General features: G+C 62.3%; 1 protein-coding gene across 1 annotated transcript in view; it reads right to left on the bottom strand.

The window, feature by feature from the left end:
* The window catches only part of CROCC2 (ciliary rootlet coiled-coil, rootletin family member 2), a 67211-nt gene that overhangs the window by 39460 nt on the left and 9025 nt on the right, over positions 1 to 18726 (bottom strand). The window contains exons 2-15 of the mRNA XM_064585849.1: positions 18505 to 18655; positions 17310 to 17458; positions 15162 to 15268; positions 13620 to 13785; positions 8813 to 8916; positions 8064 to 8291; positions 6848 to 6944; positions 6327 to 6533; positions 5820 to 6031; positions 4120 to 4160; positions 4016 to 4073; positions 3385 to 3529; positions 2874 to 3020; positions 2109 to 2267 (exon numbers count right to left, since the gene is read on the bottom strand). Of these exons, the coding sequence (XP_064441919.1) occupies positions 2109 to 2267; positions 2874 to 3020; positions 3385 to 3529; positions 4016 to 4073; positions 4120 to 4160; positions 5820 to 6031; positions 6327 to 6533; positions 6848 to 6944; positions 8064 to 8291; positions 8813 to 8916; positions 13620 to 13785; positions 15162 to 15268; positions 17310 to 17458; positions 18505 to 18655 (1971 nt within the window). The remainder of the gene's footprint in view (positions 1 to 2108; positions 2268 to 2873; positions 3021 to 3384; positions 3530 to 4015; positions 4074 to 4119; positions 4161 to 5819; positions 6032 to 6326; positions 6534 to 6847; positions 6945 to 8063; positions 8292 to 8812; positions 8917 to 13619; positions 13786 to 15161; positions 15269 to 17309; positions 17459 to 18504; positions 18656 to 18726) is intronic.

Raw genomic sequence — 18726 nt, 5'->3', positions numbered from 1 at the left:
CTTAATTTCAAGACTTACTGAGAAGCTACAGTAACCAAGACAGTGTGGTTTTGGGGAAAGAATGAGCAGATTGATTTGCATAGATCAACTATCTGATCTGTGCACATATATGCATATATATGCTCAATTTACTTTCAACAAGTCGCTAAGGTAATTCAGGAGAGAAAGGACAGTCTTTAAAAATCGGTGCTGGGACAGCTGGACATTTGTATGAAAAATAACGGGCTTCAGTTCGTACTTCACACATTTTGGGGCATCAGAATCACCTGGAGGGCTCCTTAAAATCCAGATTTCTGCCACCCATCCTGCAGTTCCTGATTTAGTGGGTTTTGAGCGGGGCGTTTTGAGAATCTGCGTTTCTAACTAGTTCCCAGGTGCTGCTGCTGCTGGCCTAGGGAACACACTTTGAGAACCACTGCCATCCAGAAAAATCAACCTGCAATGATCACAGACCTATGTGTAAGAGTTAGGTGAAAACACAGGAGGGTATTTGCTTGTCCTTGGGCTACACAAAAAATGTCTCAGTATCTAGGAAATCCTAACCATACATTTTTTCAAACTTGGCAAATTGAATTTTACCAAAGTTAAAATTCTCTGTCCACCAAAAACAACAGTAAGAAAATATATAGGCAAGTCACAAAGGTGAGTAAACTATTCTAAGTACATCCGTCTGACAAAGCCCTCATGTTCAAGATACACGAAGAATTCCTAGATGTCCATAACCAAAATACAAACACCCAATAAAAGTGGGCAAAAGATTTGAACTGACACTTGACAAAATAAGGTATGCAAATTTCCAATGAGCTCATTAAAATGTGCTCAAGATCATTTGCTATCCAGGAAATGCAAATTAAAACCTCAATGGTATATAACTTCACACACACAGAGGAATTAAAAAGTAAAAGTGGATGAGGCCAAATGTGGACCAGGCTGAGGCGCCGCTGAAAGCTGCACCCCCTCCCGCCCCCCACCGGCTCCTGGCGGTAGATAAACTAACACAATCACTTTGGAAAATCACTTGCCAGTTTCTTATTAAATTCAACGCACACCTACCAAATGGCCACGATTTCCCTCACTATACATGGACGCGACTTGCACACCAGTGTCCGGGACCGTCTTGTGCATCACAACCCAAATGTCCAGCAGCAAGGAAATGGGAAAGCGAATGTGGTTTATTTGTACACGAAATGTTACCATGCAGTTACTATGCAGTCAAAAGCCCCGAGCTCTTGCTGCCTATGGCATGATGACGCCCACCAGCATCATGCTGAGAGAGTGGGTGGGCACAAAACGGCCCCGACTCTCTGGCTCCGTTTACCAGAAGTTCTCGGACAGGTGAAGCCTGTGCATGGGGGGCGGGGCAGCCCCGAGGCCCCGGGGAGACAGTCCCCGTCCCCGTGGGTGCCGGCCATGCAGTGCACGCAGTGGTCGCAACTCGTGGAACAGCACGCTGGCTCCTGAGTGTGAATCCCATGCAATGAAGGGAGGAGGGAAAGGGACCAGACGAAGCCTGAGAAGTGGAGGACTCCAAGCTGAGTCCCAGAGCAGGGGGCCCGAACGCTGCCGGGGGGCGGGGCAAGACTGCAGGCACAGGGTTCCACGTGGGGCAACAGGTCGGGACTGGAGGAAAGCAAAGTGTTCCAGTGCCACTCCCCACGGAGCCTGCCCTCCTCCGAAGGCCGGGGTCCAGGGAAGGTCGGAGAATGAACGCATGAGCCAACGAGGGAACAGCGAGTACGGAGGTGGTCCAGGGAGGTGAGAAACAGGACAAAGGAGGAAGCAGTGAAGCGCCTGACCCCCTAGTGTGTGGAAGTCATGGGGCGGAGGCCTTCGATCCTCTGACGGGGGCACTGGGACAGGCCCCACATACCGTTCTCTGCTTATCCCTCCCCCTGTCTCCTACCCCCCACCGCTGGGAGGCCAGTGTCAAGGTGGGCTCTGAATCTAGCCACGTTGGTTGGCGGTCAGCCTTGCTGGCAGACAGCATTGGTGCTGACGTCCTGAGCCAGCGTGACTTCTAAAGGTGACCTGTGGCCTTCCATACCCCGGAGAGACGGGGCGGCCCTGCTGGGTGGGAGTGGGAGCCAAAAGCCCTGCGGACACCTCACCTGGCCCATCTGCTCCTGCAGCTGGTCCCGCTGCTGCTGGAACCGGGCCACCTGCCCCTGCAGCTGCTTCTCCAGGTGCCCGCGTGCCGTCTGCACGAGCTCCAGCTCCTGCTCCAGTGCCTTCTGTTGCTCCCGCAGCTGGTCTCGCTCCTGCTCCAGCTGCCAGCAGGGGGGCATGGAGGCGATGGGTCAGGCTCAGGCACCACGCCCTGCACCACGCCCGTGCACCACACCCTGCACCACGCCCTGCACCACGACTGTGCACCACGCCCCGCCCCACGCCCCGTGTGCCACGCCCACGCACCACGCCCTGCACCACGCCCGTGCACCACGCCCCATGCACCACACCCTGCACCACGCCCCATGCACCACGCCCCGTGCACCACACCCGTGCACCATGCCCTGCACCACACCCCGTGCACCACGCCCCATGCACCACACCCTGCACCATGCTTGTGCACCACACCCTGCACCATGCCCTGCACCACGCCCTGTGCACCACGCCCGTGCACCACGCCCTGCACCACGCCCTGCACCACGCCCTGCACCATGCCCATGCACCACGCCCTGCACCACACCCTGTGCACCACGCCCATGCGCCCTCGGTCCCACGGGCTGAGCACCCCACCCGGCGGGCACAGGGCCTGACAGGCTCCCTTATGCCTCCTCCCACGACCCCTACTGCCTGGGCAGGAATGGAGAAGGTGGAGGGGTGGGGTTGCCAGGCGGGCCTGGTTCCGAGAGCAGCCCGGGGACCAGCCTCACCTGCAGGACCAGGTGGCTCAGGTTGTGTTTGTCCTGAGCCAGCGCCTCCGTCAGGGCCGCCATCTTGGCCAGGGAGTCCCTCTGCTCCACCCCCTCCGACTTCAGCCGCGTCACGAGCAATCCCAGGTCCATGCTGCTGGACTCGGCCTAGGGCAGGGGGGACGGTGCGGTCACCCCGATGACACTTTGGGATCCACGTGCAGACCGTTCCCACACGCAGAGAGCCGTTGTGCCAGGGAGGGAGGGAGCTCTGGGCGGGACGGGGGGGGGGGGAGGCCTCTGAGGTGGACGCTGGCTCCCTGGGTCCTCAGGCTGCAGCCAGGAGAGGTGGCAGGGTAGCCGAGGGAGACCACGGGGAAGCAGGTGTGGCCAGGGGCCAGGGAGGATAGGCCAGCGCCCACTGGCTGGGGACTCTGCTGATGGACTGAGGGCCCAGGAGGGTGAGGAGACAAGTGAGTGGGAGGGGGCGGGCCAGAGCCCAGGGTGGGAGAGAGCGGGCGGGGAGGGCTACCCGGGCCAGGGCTCTGCGCAGACCCTCCCTCTCGCTGTCCAGGACGTCCCTCTGCAGCCGGGCCGAGTTCAGTGCCTCCTGGGCTGCCACCAGCTCCTTCTTGAGCCCCGAGACCTTCTCCTCCAGCTGTTCTAGGCGCCCTTGACTGAGGCCCAGAAACCAGAGGGCAGAGGGTGTGAGGTCACCTCAGGGCAAGAGGGGGCCACAATGGGCAGGGTGATGGCCCGCAACTCCCTCTGAGCCCAGGGAGCCCCAAAGGAGCATGGGTAGCCCTGCAGGGCCAGGAAGCTCGTGAGCCCTGTTTCAGGGCTTGGGTGGGACGGTGGTGTTCCTGGTCCATACCCTGACAGCCCTGGGTGAAGAGTGTGTGTGTGCGCACGCCCGTGCGCACACACAGCTCACAGGGCCCACTTCTGCCCCTGGGGCGGGGAGTAGGCCTTGGGCCGGAGGTTGGAGCAGGGGTGTGGGCGCGGGGGTGACAGCCCAGGCTGGGGGATTCTGGAGAACCCTTTGCCCCTGCTGTCCCATCACGCACCCCTACTCCCGGAGAGGAGCCCGGTAATGACGTGGCCCTGTGTGTAGCTGGGGACATGGGGGCTGAGAGGCGTGGCAGCCCGTCTGCCCAGCGCACCTGGTCCCCAGCTCCCTGCGGCCCCACTTGCCCTGCTGTGCCAGCTCTTCCTTCTGCTCTGCCCACGGTTCGTGGCCTCCAGCCGTTTCAGACGGCCGCCTTGCCCCTCATCCCCTCCGCCACAGTCTCCAGAGCCTTTTTCTTGCTGGGGACAGGGGGGTGGAGGTTGGGGCAGCCCCAGGACTGGGTCCCGGGAAGGGGAGCCGAGGGACACACCCTGGGTAGAGTCAGATCTTGGCCCAGTGCCGGGAGCGTGGGCAGGGCAAGGGGGGGGTGCCAGGCCAGGGGGCCACTTGGGGCAGCATCCTGGGGAAGCGTGGTGGGGGACAGGAGACACCCAGCCACCTCTGGCCCCGGCAGGCCGATCCCCTCCCGATGGCTTCTGTGAGCCCCGAAAGCACTCGAGGGTCTTGCTCCCTGGTGTGTCCCATGCTCAGCCCTCTGGCACCCACAGGCCACGCTCAGCTAGTCCTTGCAGAACTCAGTGGGAAGGACAGGGCCCCTCCTCTGCCGGCACCCTGCTCAGCTCGCTCTGACAGGGACCCCGGGCCCTTGAGGTGCAGCACCCTTGTGCAAAGCCATGCTCACGGGCTGACCCACTCCAGAGGCCTCTCTGCATGCCACCCCTCAGCCAGGAATCTGGACCTCAGCGGCTCCCCATCGGGTCCTGGCCCCTGGAGCGCCCAGTCCTGAAGCCTCCCTTTCCCAAAGGCCCGTGGGATCTGGCCTTTCCTCCTCAAACGCTGAGGGGCCCACCCGGGCCGGCCCACCTGTCCCGGGCGCTGCAGCCTGCCTCCCCCCACTGCCCTCTGCTCTGTGGAGGGATGGCCCCCACCAGCCTCACCCTGCTCATGCGTGGCTCTGCACTCCCCCCACTCTGCACCTGTTGGCCCCTGGGAGGCCCCCCTCCCCCGTCACAGGAAGGCTTTGGCCTCCAGGCAGCCTCCTCCTCCATCCCTCCGTGCCACGCCCCACGCCGGGCTGAACTCCTCTCCCCCGGTCGTTCTCCGGGTGCCTCTCAAGGCAGGGTTGGGCTCATTTCTCCTCAGATCCCCGGTCTCAGCACCGAGGGCACTGTCGGGTCACCCAGAGAAGGAGCCCCCCCCTCCCCAATGGAGCCACAGTTCCCCCACCCCCAGGGGGGATGAGGGGAGGCAGCCTCCTTGCTGCTCCCTCTCCTGGCCCCTTTGGGAAGCACCTGCTCCTCCAGTCAGAGCCTGCGGGCCCCCACATCCCAGCCCAGGCAGGGTGTGGACCTGTAGCCCCTCACTCAGGACTGTGGGCCTCGGGAGATTCCGTGCTTCCCCACTCCCACTGACCCCAGAGCACTGAGATGTGCACAGAAGCATCCAGAAAGCCTCATGGCTGACTGCACCATAGGCCACCAGATCCACAGGACAGCCCAGGAGGGCTCTCAGTCCGCCCCAATGGATGTGGAGGGAAGGGAGTTTGGGGATTTACGGACCATTTCTGAAGGATGGACAGGACTCCTGGGAGGAGTCCTGGGAGTCAGGCGGGAGCGGGGAGAGAGCATGCAGGTGGAACCAGGCTGCACTTTGGGGATGCAGGTGGAGGGGGCAGGGCATAGGCTGAGCCTGGGCAGAGGCAGCCCAGGTGGGCGCAGATGAGGGCAAGGAGACTCAGAGCAGGCAGGGGGCTGTGGGGCTGAGGGGACAAGGTGAGGCCAAAGGAGGCGGCCTTGCCAGGAGCAGTTTCTGTCCTGGAGGTGGGCCCGCTCTCTCTCCTGCTGGCAGCGCCCCTCGGCTGGCACTGCCCGGCCTGCCCCGCTCAGCCCTGCGGTCACCTTCGCAGGAGCTCGCTGGTCGCCCTGCAGTGCTGTGCCTCCCGGCTCTGCGTCCATAGCCTGCGCAGGAGGTCCTCGCGCTCCTGCACCTGCTCCCGCACCCGCTCCTGCAGGAGCCTCCTTGAGGCCTGCAGCTCCTGCTGGCTCTCAGACAGCTGCTCCCGGAGCCTGGCGGCCATGGCCTGTGAGGACTCCAGCTGCAGGCGCAGTTCCTGCCCCGGGGCGGGCGTGCAGCGTGAGCCCCCTCTGGCCTAGGCGGGCCTTGGACCAGACTCCCCCAGCAGAGCTGCACTGCAGACCGGAGCCCCCTCCCTGGGGCTGCAGCTCGGGGGGCCCCGAAGATGCACTGGCTGTGTCCAGACCCTTCCCCGGAGCCGCCTCCTTCTCAAAGGCCCTTGGCTCCCCTCGCTGGCACCCCGGCCTCCCTCCCTGGGGGGTGTCCGGCCCTGGGTAAGCCACGGGCAGGCCGGCTAATGGCCCTCTGTGCATAGCCCCGTGGCTGCCCACCTGCTCCTGCAGCCGCCGCCTCCCGAAGGCTGTCTGCACAGCCTGCAGTGTGGGGTCCGGGGTGTCCGGGGAGCGGGCCCGCGGTGGGGACACACCCCGGTGGGGGGACGCAGAGCGCGTGGGCCTCCTCAGTGGGCCCCGGGCCTCCTCAGCTCCAGCACTGTCACCCCATGCCAGCTCTGGGCCCCCGGCATCTGCCCGGGCCACCTTCAGGGTGCAGAGAGGAAGGGATGGAGGGAGAGAGCTCAGGGCTGTGGCCAGGCAGGGCCCTTCCAGATCCTGTGGAGGGTCAGCCATCAGGATCCTAGCCCCTCTGCCGCGTTACCCCAGGAAGGACCGAGACGGGCCTGCACCTCCGGGATGCTCTTGGGAACGTGCTGCAGGGACTCGGCGTCGTCCTCTGAGGTGCCCGCTAGCAGCTGGCCTCTGGTGCGCTGGGACTGCTGTGGCCAGAGCAGATGCCTCAGCAGGGCCGGCGCCGAACCCCCACCCTGCGCCCGCCTTCTCGCAGCCCCACGCACCAGCTTCTGGATCTGCATTCTGAGGGAAGAGATGGTTGCCTCCTTCTTCGAGTTTTGCTCTGTGAGCTTCTCCACCAGGAGCGTCTGCTTGGAGACCCTGGAGAAAAGGTGGGGGCCGGGGAAAGGGTTGTCAGAGCAGAGAACAAAGCCCAGGGTGCAGGGGGGCCCCGAAGATGCACGGGCTGTGTCCACACTCCCCCTGTGCTGTGGCCCACACCCTGGCATTGGCCGAGCGGGCCTTAGTCCCTTGCCTGGTCAGACACTTCTCTCCTGCTCTAGAAACTTCAGTGGCCCCCACTGTCCCTGGAGCAACGTGCAGAATCAGAGTTCAGCATTTCAGGCCCCCACCCTGACCCCAACTTGCTCTCCAGCGTCATGGCTGGTGGCCCCTGAGGCCCTGCCCCTGTCCTTAGGGCCGTTGGTCCAGCTGCTTCCTCTGCCTAGAGCGCCTCAGCCACCGAAATCTAACAAGTGATGTCATTGTCCCGTCCTTCCCAGGAGCCACCTTCTTCTCAAAGACCCCTGGCTCCCCTCCGTGGCACCTGGGTCTCCCTTCCTGAGGCCCCAGCATCTTTGGCGCAGGCCCTGGGGTGAAGCCCCTGCAGGCTGCATTGGGCCATCATGCTCCTTTGGGGCTGCTCTGGGGTTTGTTGGACTCAGCTGGCCCCCTGAGGGCAGGGCAGGTTTCTTCCCCTCAGCTTGCAGGTGTTTGTGGCCGAGTGATCCTAGGTTCTGTGAATTGTGCGCCGGGGCCAGCAGGTTAGGCCTTCCCTGGGGCGCTGTCTCCCCACTGCCTGCCGAAGCTGCCCTCCCGAGATTTCTGAGCCACCGACATGGTTCTGCGTCCAAAACCTCGTGTGCTTGCTCTGAGGCTCATTTGCACCAGGAGTAGACCTGGGCCCCCCACCTGCCTCAGCTTCTTAAACGGGCTACCTCAAAGCAGGCGCCCACCTCTGGAGGGATGTGCTTCTAGGCCGGAAAAGTCCACTTCTGGGACTCAGCTAGGAGGACACAGTCCAAATGCGTCCACTGCAGCGTCCCCTGAAACCCTCAAAGTTCGGGCGCTCTCGCTCGGCCTCTGGAGGTTGGTTAGGGACTTGTGAGCCCACCATCTTGGGGACCATCCCTCTGCCGCCAGGAGCGCCACCACATACGTGAGCAGAGGGCTGGCAGGTCCAGCCTCCCGGCCCGCCTGCGCCTGCCGCCCGGCACCCACCTGGCCTGGAGCGCCACCTTCTCTGCGTCCCAGCGGCCCTGCAGCTGGAGCATCTCCTGCACCTTGTCCCGTAGCTGCTGCTCCAGCCGCACAGCCTGCAGGGCCTGCTGCTCCAGGGCACTGGCCCCGCTGCTGGCTGACAGACGCAGGTTGGAGTCAAGGTTCAGGCAGGCCGTTTGCAGGCGCCAGGCCGTCCTGGCCGCCTCCGCTCGCATGTCCGTGAGACCCCTGGGATACAAGGGCAGCACCCCCAGCTGAGCCTCAGGACTGTCCACGGGCTCCGGGCCCGAAGGCTGCGAGCCACTGGGAGAAGCAGGATCTGGTCACCTGGGCCCTGCTCTCTGCCCACAGCCGACCCCCTCCCCTGCCATCCTCAGAAGCCTCCAGCACATCCCAGCTGGGGAGGGGGAGCTGGGGCCGGCCAGGACAGGCTCTCTGCTTCCAGCACGACACCGACCCTCTGAGCCTCAGTCTCCTGCTATGTGAATGGGGTGCTGACATGACATGTACCTCAAGGATCCCAGGTCAGACCTGTGTGAAGTGCCAAAGGGATCTGAGGGGCCCTGAGGCTCTGCCCTACGGATCCTCCCCTCTGCAGCATCCCCCTAACTGGCCTGTCCCACTGCCTTCTCTCCCCTTGCACATCTGCCTACCTTGCTCTGTCTGTTTGTGCTTCTCCCACATCGCTCGCCTTTCCTGTCCATTCCTCCACACCTGGGGGGCCAACCCAGTGGACCCCGTGCCCTCACCTCTCTGTGGTCGCACGCAGCTCGGCCAGCTGTATGCGGAGTGCCGTGACCTGTCTCCACAGGAGGAGGAAGTCCTGGGGCCCCCCTGAGTGTGTGCGCTGGCTCTGAAAGCAAGAGGCTTGAGTCTGCTTCCGGTGTGGGAGGTGAGAGGAGCCCCACAACCCCACTCACCCTCTCCACAGCCCCCTCCTCTGGATGCCAAGCTGGGCTGTCTCCCATGGCAGGGAGCAGACCCAGCACCACCTATGGTCCTGCAGCCCCCTTTCCCATGGGCTTATCTTCCCAAATAATGCAAATTGCCTGCTTCCTGGGGAGCAGTGCTCACTCCCCCACCCCAAGGACCTGGGGAAGTGACCACACCCAGGTCCTGCCCAGAACCAGGACTCACCCAGCCTCGTCTCCCTGCAGCCCTCAGCAACTGTGCGCCCCCCACCCCCTCCCCCCAGAGGCTTCCCTTCCTCCTCCAGCACCAAGAGAGCAACTCTTACTCTAGGGGAGCCCCTAACATGTCCAGGTGTGGCGCTTGGTCCCTGAAGGTGCCAGGGACACAGAAGCCTCTACCATGTGGAGCTCACGGAGGGGAAGGTGGAGAAGCCGCCCGCTGAGACAGGGCAGAGTGAACTGGGTAGTAATGGTGGAGCAGGAGGCCACTGCAGGACTGTGGGGGAGGGACAGGGGACGGAGCTGGGGGCAGTAATGGGATGGGGCTGTGTGTGGCCAGCAGTGTCAGCCTTTCAGGGAGCTGAGCTGAAGCCCAGGGGTCCTGAGTCTCCACGCCACCCTCCTGGGCCCTGCACTAGGCTGTGTCCTGAGTGCTGACCTCCCGCGACCCCAGCAGGCTCACCGTGGGCCCAGCACTGCCCCATACTCCCAAACATCTGCCCTCCCTGCCTGTTCCAGGCGCCTCTCAAACGCTGCTTTCAGACAGAGTGCCTTCACTTCTGCCGGCTCTCAAGACCCACACACCCTCCCTCCTTCATGAAGCCTTTGCCGATCCCCTGTCCTGACCCCACATCTGAGGTCCCCACCTTGAGCCCAGGAACACTTCGCTGTAGGCCCCTGTGTGCCTGGGACCAGAGTCCTCTGTATACTTGCACCGTTCCCCTCACCCCCATCGTGATCATCAAAGAGCAGGGATTAGACCTGCCTCCTGGAGGAGCAGATGCCTGGCCTGGCCTGCCCAATAACGACGATGAAACTACATTAGATTCCAGGCTTCACAGCTTCCGGAATGCAAGGCTGGGCGGGCTGACGTGGGGAGGAGCCCTCAGGCCAGGAACCAGCGAGGTCAGGAACTCCAGAGGAATACAGGCAACCTCTTGCCACACTCAGCAACTTGAGCATGTTTCCTTGACCACAGGCTCAGGGGACCGAGAAAAAAACCTGGGGTCCATCCAAAGGGGGAGTCTGCCCACACTCATGAGTGAGGTCTCAAAGCTGCTCTCTAAGTAAGGGGCGCCAGCTGTGACTGACCAGAACCCCCAGGTGCCCACACACACACGCATGCACACACCAGCCCTGCCTGCAGGACACTGTAAGGAGGTACCGTGGATGGAATGTCTGTGTCCCCTAAAATTTGAATGTTGAAACCTAATCCCCAGTGGGATGGGATTTGGAGGTGGGGTCTTCAGGCTCCACCCTCGTGATGGAGTTAGCGCCCTCCATAAAGGGGCCCCGGGGAGCTCCCTCGCCCCCTCCACCGTGTGTGTGCATGTGCGTGTGCGTGTGCGTGTGCATGTGTGCATGTGTGTGTTTATAGTGAGAAGGAGCTGTCCACGCGTGTGTGCGCGTGTGTGCGTGCGCGTGTGTGCATGCGTGTGTGCGTGTGCATGTGTGCATGTGTGTGTTTATAGTGAGAAGGAGCTGTCCGCGTGTGTGTGCGTGTGGGTGCATGCGTGCATGTGTGTGTGCGTGTGCGTGTGTGTGTGCGTGTGTGTGTGTGTGTAGTTATAGTGAGAAGGAGCTGTCCAGGCCCCAGGAAGCAGCCCTGGCCACACACTGAATAGTCTCTCACCTTGATCTTGGACTTCCTGTCTCTAGAACTGTGAGAATTAATGTTAACATAACATAAGCCCCGGTCTGTGCTTCTGTGACAGCAGCCTGGTGGTAAAACGGGAAGGAAAAGGATCTTCCCTGTGGATATGGGGCCACAAGTCAGCCTGTAGTTTTCAGTCTGAAGTCATATAACCTGGTGGCTTAAAAAAAACTCAAGCTGAAAACGTACTTCATTGTGGCCCCAAAGACTATCAGAGCCCCTACGCACCTGTCAGAAGCAAATGAAAACCCTTTCTGGAAGATAGCACATCCATTCCAGGTTCTGAAGAACTTTCCCAAAGTTCCAAGAAAAATAAACAGTTCTTGGTTTAAAATAAAAAAATAAAATCACTAAAGACACAAGGAAACAGAGCACTATGATCAAGAGCCAGCAGAAACAATAGAATCAGACCTTAAGGAACTCGAGACGTTGGAACATCAGACGCATTGGAGAACATAACCATTTTCAGGATGCGTCAGCAAGTAGACGAGAGGCTTGAACATGTGAGTTAAGAGTAAGATATTTGGAAAAGAATCTACCAGAATTCTTAAAGATGAAAAACACAATATTTGGAATTTAAGCAAAGCAGGGAGGTTTAACAGAGCTTGGACACCAGAGACAGACATGCTGACCAGGTAGGTATATTTGAAATTGTCTAGAATACAAACCAGGGTGACAGAAAGAAGACATGCCAGGTTCAGAAGCCTGGGGGGCTCAGGGGTTCGTGAGAGCGGCTGGCCTGCTCGGGGTTGGGAGGAGCGAGGATGAGCACAGGCAACGCTTGGAGACGTGAGGGCTACTTTCCAAAAGTAACAAAGACACAGCATCCCGATGAGTCTGAAGCAGAATAAACAGAAAGAAATCTGCACAGAGACGCATCCTAGTAAAACCGCAGAACGGCGACGTCAAAGCTGCCAGGTGGGAGGACAGATTACCCTTGCGGGGAGTCACCAGCATCAAAGGCCCTGGACACTGACTTCTGGCAGTGACCACAGAGCCGGAGGACAACGAAAGGGTCTTTAAGGTACTGAGAGAGAGCACCTGCCGACCATGAGACCTTCCACGGCCAAGGGGGAAATGAAGACAATCCAAGCTGAACTAGAGGCCTGTCCTCCAGGGCATTCATTCCGCTTGGCAGTCACAGCCCGGCCATAGGAGGAGGAGGTGGGGGCAGGGTGGTGGGCTGCCTCTAACAGGCCCCCAGCTATCATCCACTACGCTGCAGGGACAGACGCAGCCTCTCGGTGACACGTGTAAATGTGGCACTCCCCCTCTGTGGGCCCTCCGCTTCCTCACAGCAGGAGGGCCCACCCGGCCTCCCCCGAATCACAGCCACACACAGCCGGGCACAGGGGCCAAGCCGTCCCGCGTGGCAGCCATGCCCCGGGCTTGCGGGGGCCCAGCCAGCTGTCCTTTCGCCTGACGCTGGGCGGGCAGTGCAGGACGGCCCTGGGAGGTGGCTTGTCTGAGGCACGTCTGGGTGCGGTCAGCCTGAGGCCCAGGCACGCTGGCCGCCCTTGGCCTCTGCTTTCACCTGGAAGCGGCCATTTTCCAGGTGGTGTCTGGGAAGAATCCTGCCAGTGGCGCCGGCAGAGGACAGTAGGAAGGCCGTGGGGACACCTGCCCCCTTTAGGGATGGCCACAGCTGCGGAGGCCCGCCTTGCCCCGGGCCGTGCCCCTCTCAGGGGCCTGTGTCCAAGGACAGACCAGAGCAGAGGCGTGGATGCCTCTTTTCACTCAGTGGCCACAAGCGTAGCTGTGGGAAGACCTGGACCAGGCAGGGGAGCAGGGTGTGATGTGTCCCAAGCATCTCCCCCAGCTCACGCCAGGGGTCTTGCCATTTGCGACCATCCCCGGGGGCTGCGGCCTAGGGCACAGTGCCCTGAGCCCCTGAAGGGCTTAGGGTTTCGGAAGACTGTGATTAGGCAAGGCCTGGGAGGGCCCTGCTGGCGCTGGCCAGGGGCTGGGAGCAACGGTGTGGCCCCAGGCTCCTTCGAGTGCCCCCCCGCCCCTGCAGCCCGAGCAGGAGTCAGGCCTACAGAGACCTCCTTCTCTCTCAAGAATGGGGCAGGCCGGGGCACCTGGGTGGCTCAGTTGGTTAAGCGACTGCCTTCGGCTCAGGTTATGATCCTGGAGTCCCGGGATCGAGTCCCGCATCGGGCTCCCTGCTCAGCGGGGAGCCTGCTTCTCCCTCTGACCCTCCCCCCTCTTATGTGCTCTCTCTCATTCTCTCTCTCTCAAATAAATAAAATCATAGGGGCGCCTGGGTGGCTCAGTTGGTTGGGCGACTGCCTTCGGCTCAGGTCATGATCCTGGAGTCCCGGGATCGAGTCCCGCATCAGGCTCCCTGCTCAGCGGGGAGTTTGCTTCTCCCTCTGACCCTCCCCCATCTCGTGCTCTCTCTCTCTCTCATTCTCTCTCTCAAATAAATAAATAAATAAATAAAATCTTAAAAAAAAAAAAAAGAATGGGGCAGGCCATGCCAGAGCCAGGACCCTGGGCCCTCATCCTACTTTCCAAGTCTGATCTTGGGGTCCTGCCTGCCTGTTCTCAAGGAAGGGCCTCCCTAACCTGGTGCCCCCACTCTGTAGACTGCTGTGGCCCAGCTCGATGGGGAACATGGTGGGGCAGCAGGTCGGCGGCCTTGCCCTCCAGGAGGAACCACAGCTAGAGCCAATTCACCCTCTCCCGGCCCCCACTGCCTCCCCCCTGCCGTGGGCCATAAGCACCAGGACAGGTGTCCCCTGCCAGTGGGCAAAAGCGGGGAAGCACCTGTCTCTCAGTCCAGCGCTGTGCCTCCTTCAGCTCCAGCTCGCTCTGAAGGTGGAGCACGCTGTCCGCTCTCCTGGCCAGCTCCTCGGCCAGCCTGTCGTTGGCCTTCTTCATGTGCTCCAGCTGTTTCCGCAGAAGGGTGTTCACCTGCGAGAGACCGGTGCTCCTGGCGGGGCAGAAACCGCAGCAGCATGACCACGGGCAGGGGGCTTCTCCTTCCAAAGGCTCTGAGAGCCAAGCCCCACGCTTCCTGGGCCCAGCCAGCCCAGCTGGGGTGTGAAGAGCCCCAAGCCACCGCTAAGCGGCACTGACCTCCTGCGATGGGGCACCCACGGCTCCCCAAACTGGGGCCAGTATCTGAGTGCCCCCTGGCACACTCCATCTCTGAGATGCCTGCTCGCCCTCCTCCTCCCATGCGGAGCGTCCCCGGCCGGGCCCCACGAGTGCGGCGGGCTCCGTCCCAGGTTCAGGGGTGAGCCCTGAGATGCATGAGAGGGGCGGGTCTGGCAGCTGAGGGGACCGGGCCTGGGAGGAAGGGGCAGGGCAGTGGGGAGAGGACATCCGGCACACCCCATGAAGGGGGCAGCCCCCCTGTGACCGTGGGGTCCTCTCTCCTCTGAAGCTGGCCGTGATGGGTAGAGCGGCCCTCCGAGAGCTAGCCCTCCTGGCCAGTCTGCGAGGCCGCAAAAGGGACCTTCTCTGCTCCCCTTTCAACTTGGGCATCACCTCCTCTTGGGTTGTGACCCCTCACCCCTGCCCCTGCTGTTTTTGAAAACTGGTTTTCGAAATGTTTCTCAGCACTTTCCTTCTGTTCCCAGAGTCCCTGAGGATGAAGCAAGTAACGGGAAATACTCCACAGATGTTCTAACCTCCCCCAGGTCTGGAGACGCAGCCGAGCTCAGGGTCTCAACCCCTCCTGGCTGTTCTCCCTGCAGTGTGGAGACATGCCCCTTCCCTTCCGGGGACTGTGTCCTGGAGCTTGGGGTCAGGGGCTACTCTGGAGAACTGGGGTTACCACTGGGGAGGCTAGGGCATGACACGTGCTGGCCGCTGGTGAACAGAGGAGCCCCTGACCATGAAGTCAGAGTGGCCTGAGCCAAAGGGGTCTGGGAGTCAGGGCCGGAGCATGAAGAAGGGTGGGGTTGAGGGAAGCACCCATGGGTGCCCCGGGACCAGCTGTGCTAACGAGGGCCATGGTCAGCTCAGGGGGCCTGCCTGCGGCGCTGGCCAGAGCACCAGCTCGGTGGCATTGGGGCCTGGAGGTGGCACGCTCGGGAGCGCAGGGCCGGTGAGACCCCCAGACCTATGGGACCTGCACCCCACACCTGAGGCCCACAGCCTGTTGGTCCCCCTCCTCACCCTGCTCTGCCCACTCTTTCCCCTGCCTCTGAAGCCTGGGGCCAACGCATCCAGGCAAGTTTGACTTGGAGTCACTTTGGGAAGAGACTGGCCAACGGCCCCAAGGCACAGTGGGGTCTGCTGCCTCCAGGGGTGATCGCCGAGCTCCCGGTAGCCCTGACTGCCGCATCAGTCCCGACCCACCTCTGCTCAGCGGCCTCCAGACGGCCCAGGGCCTCCTCCAGGTCCACGCTGTGCTCTAGCTCCGACCTCCGCAGCCGAGCCTCGGTGGTCTCCAGACGGGCCTGTAGCTGGGGAGGAATGGCAGCCCACCTGGCCAGCAGCTCCCGACCCTGCCAGGCAGGGCAGCTGTGGCATAAAGCCCTCCCCGAGGTGGGAGAGAGAGCACCCCTCAGGCCGCCAGCAGGGGTCTGCTGAGGCTGAGGCCCCTCCACACGATGGGGATGGGGCCGAGGGGCAGGCCTTTTCCCCCCCGACCCTGGGCCAAGTGCCTGTGGCTGGTTGAGGAGGGGGCCTCCGGGGCTGCTTCATAAAGGGCAGGATGGCTGAACTGCAGGGCGGGCCTGCGGTCACCCCCGCTGAGAGAGCGCAAGTGTGGGGTCCCGCCCCTCCAGCTACCCCGCCCCCACAGCCACGGCCACAAGTGGACTTCCACCCTGGGCAAGCCTGCTGGGGAGGGGGTTTTCCGAGCGGAGCTGGACCAGGCCTGCCTCAGAGCCTGCGTCCTTCCTGGCTCCCAGCTGGGGCCTGAGCAGACAGGGAGCCTAGAGCTCCAAGGGGAACAGGAGGTGCTAGGGGCTGCCCCTGGCTGTGCCGACCCAGAGCACACTTGGGGTGTCTGGGGAGGGGAGCTCAGGCCCAGCAGGCTGGCTGGTGGGGGGCTGAGACACGGGGAAATCGGGAGAGCCAGGAGGCCAGGGCAGGGGCTGGGGGTGACCACAGAGCAGTCACACTGGCCCCCCTGACCCCTGCCCCGCCCTGCCCATCTGCTCGGGGTGACGTGGGGGCGGCCGGGCCCCTCTGGCGCCTGCACAAGGGGGAGGCTGAGACGCCCGTGGGAGCCTGACATGTGCGCTGAGCTGCGGGGTCTGGGAGTTCAGTTCTGACTCATGAGGCTTACTAATCTGTCCGCAGGATTTCTGGCTTCTATTCCCACCACCGGTTCCCAACATCTCCCCACCATGTGCTAGGAAGGTCCCCCACCCCCACGACTGGGCCCAGGACACAGACAGCCCTGGAGGGCAGGCGAGCTCGCTGATGTCCTCCTGGAGCTGATGGGGATGAGGATGACCCCATGGTCCTGCCCTGAGGGGCTCACTAGGGATGGGGGCAGCGGTGAGAGCCGGTGTTTAGTGTGGGGGCTGGTGGTGCTGCTGATTCCTGGAAGCCCCGGATATCCTGGGGGCCTCGGGCAGCTGGTATGGGTCACTGGTCATGCTGGGGAAAGGGCCAGCGCCTGGTTCAGTCCCAGCTCCAACACTGGCAGCACAGCCCTGGGCAAGTCTGGCTGCTCTGAATCTCAGTTTTCTCTTCCAGAAAGTGGGGTCATCTATCCTGCCACGTAGTGCAAGGAGGACTCTGAAGACAGCAGGGGTGGGGTGGGCCAGACACAACAAGGGCTCTGAGTACCCCACACTGGGAGCTGGGCATCTGCAGCCCAGTCCCGCGTCAGGAGCCATCGGGCTCGGACTGGCAGACCCTGGAAAGAGGATCTGGCCTGGCAAGTTTCCTCAGCTTTCTGCCATGGTTTCCCCACCTGAACAACAGGAGGCCCCCCAACCCCACACTTTATAACCACATGGCCTCTTGCTGCGGCGGAAAGCATTGTGGGTGCCCTGGGGACCGAGGACCCAGGGGTCACAGCTATCCTCTGAGGGCTGCCCTGGCCTCGGCTGTCAGGAAAAAGTGTGGGGTAGGGGGCAGAGCCAAGTCTCTACAAGCGCCGTCTGAGGGTTGGGGCCAATTCTTAGCAGACCCCAAAAGTGAGGTGCTGGGGCTGAGGGCTCAGTACTGACCTGGCTGCCTCCACAAAGCCCCTGGGCAGGCAGGACACAAGTCAACACTTCAGCTGGGCTGGGAGACCTTGGGGGGAACTTTGCAGGAGGGAGAGGGGGCCTGGACACCCGTCCTATCCTCACCCTCCCCCTCCAGCCCGTTTTCCCGTCTGTGGTTTGGGATTTAGATGTGCTGTGGCTGACGTCACCTGTCATTCTATGTCCTAAGACTCAACGATGGTCCCAGCTGTCTGGCCACCAGTCCCAGCAGGTGACCACCTCTCCGCAGGCCAGGCTGCAGCCTTCTGCCTGCCACGTGCCCGGTGCACACGCTTACCCGCTCACTGAGCGTGTGGTACCTGCTGGCCAGCTCGTCCTGCTCAGTGCCTGCCTGGGCCAGCAGGTTCTCCAGCCTGGCCAGCTCGTCCTGCAGGAGCTCATTCTCCTCCTGCACACGGGCCGAGGCGGTCAGCGGCCCCTGCACCCCTGTAGGGGCAGTTCCAGCGTCAGCCTGGGCGGCCGGACCAGGGCCCCCCACCTTCTCAGACACGGCACCCAGTCCCCATGGTGGGCCTCTGGGCCGGTCCCTGGGCTCCCACTGCTGGTCTGCCCCGCTCTTCCAGGAGGGTCCAGCTGTGACCCGGGACCCTGGTGTGGGGGATGTGGACTTCATGCTCCAGGCCTCCCTCCCGCTCCTGTTGGAGGGCGGGCCACCGACGCCTTACCTCTCATCCACACCTTTAACCCCAGCACAGCCCCAAACCAATTAGAGCGGAGGGTGTGGGAGTGGCCTGGACACTGGGGACCCCCGCCCCCTGTGAAGCAGGGAGAACTGCTGAGTCAGGGTAACCCGATCTCATCTGAATAGGGAGTTTCTTTTCTAAGTACACAGCGGGCTTTCTTCTTCCTTAACACACACCTTCTGAGAGTGACTGGTTCCTTCAGGAGGCTGGACAGACCCTTACTATAGAAAGGGGTGTCGGGACCCACACACGAGGGAGTCCCCAGCACTAGCTAGGGCCAAGTGGCCTGACCAGTTGGGTGGCCCTGCTGCAGGGACCCAGCCTGGGGCCAGTTCCTTAGCTGCAAAGCACTCTGCCCCAAGGGGCCTGTGGGCTGGGTGAGCAGAGGTCTGGGGCAGGGTGCGGGGGGCCTGCTCAGTGTCTGTGCTTCCTGAGTATCGACCTTCAGGATTTTTGCTCATCTAATGAAACACAAATATGATGAAATCAAGACAGCTGGTCACAAATGTGTCACAAACACAAATGCAGTGCTGGACAGTCCTTGTGGCCTCGTGGTAAGCATGCTGTGGGTCTGGACACGTGACCCCTGTGGGTGACCCCGGGGAGGGCGTGGTTCGGTGCCCCATCACACTGCAAGATGACAGGAGGGGCCAGCCTAGGTGGGGCTTGGAACCCGGAGGGGGACACTGCAGGGGCAGGGGACGCACGTAAGCTGGACTCCAGCTGATGGCTCTGTGCCTCCCCTGGTGCCCCCGCACCTCCATCGTCACCCCTACCACCGCCCGTCACCTTGGTGTGGTGTGTCCCCCAGGCTGCCAGCCACGATCTCACGGATTCGGGCAGGTACAGGCGTGGGCAGAGCCTGCTGGCCTTCCCCACGTACAGTCAGCGCCCGGTCTTCTCTGCTGGCCGTGGGACTCAAGACGGTGTCCTCCAGCCTCTGAAAAACAGCCATCCCGGCACACTTGGGGCTAGCAGCCTCCTGGACAGCGAGCCCCCTGGGGTCCCTGG

Source organism: Mirounga angustirostris, unplaced genomic scaffold (assembly GCF_029215605.1).
Source record: "Mirounga angustirostris isolate CCGP_5_RB_7025 unplaced genomic scaffold, mMirAng1.0.hap1 SCAF_3, whole genome shotgun sequence".
Classification (NCBI taxonomy): Eukaryota; Metazoa; Chordata; class Mammalia; order Carnivora; family Phocidae; genus Mirounga; species Mirounga angustirostris.
The sequence above is the reverse complement of the archived record's forward strand: the minus strand, read 5'-3'. Positions and strand labels throughout refer to the sequence as shown.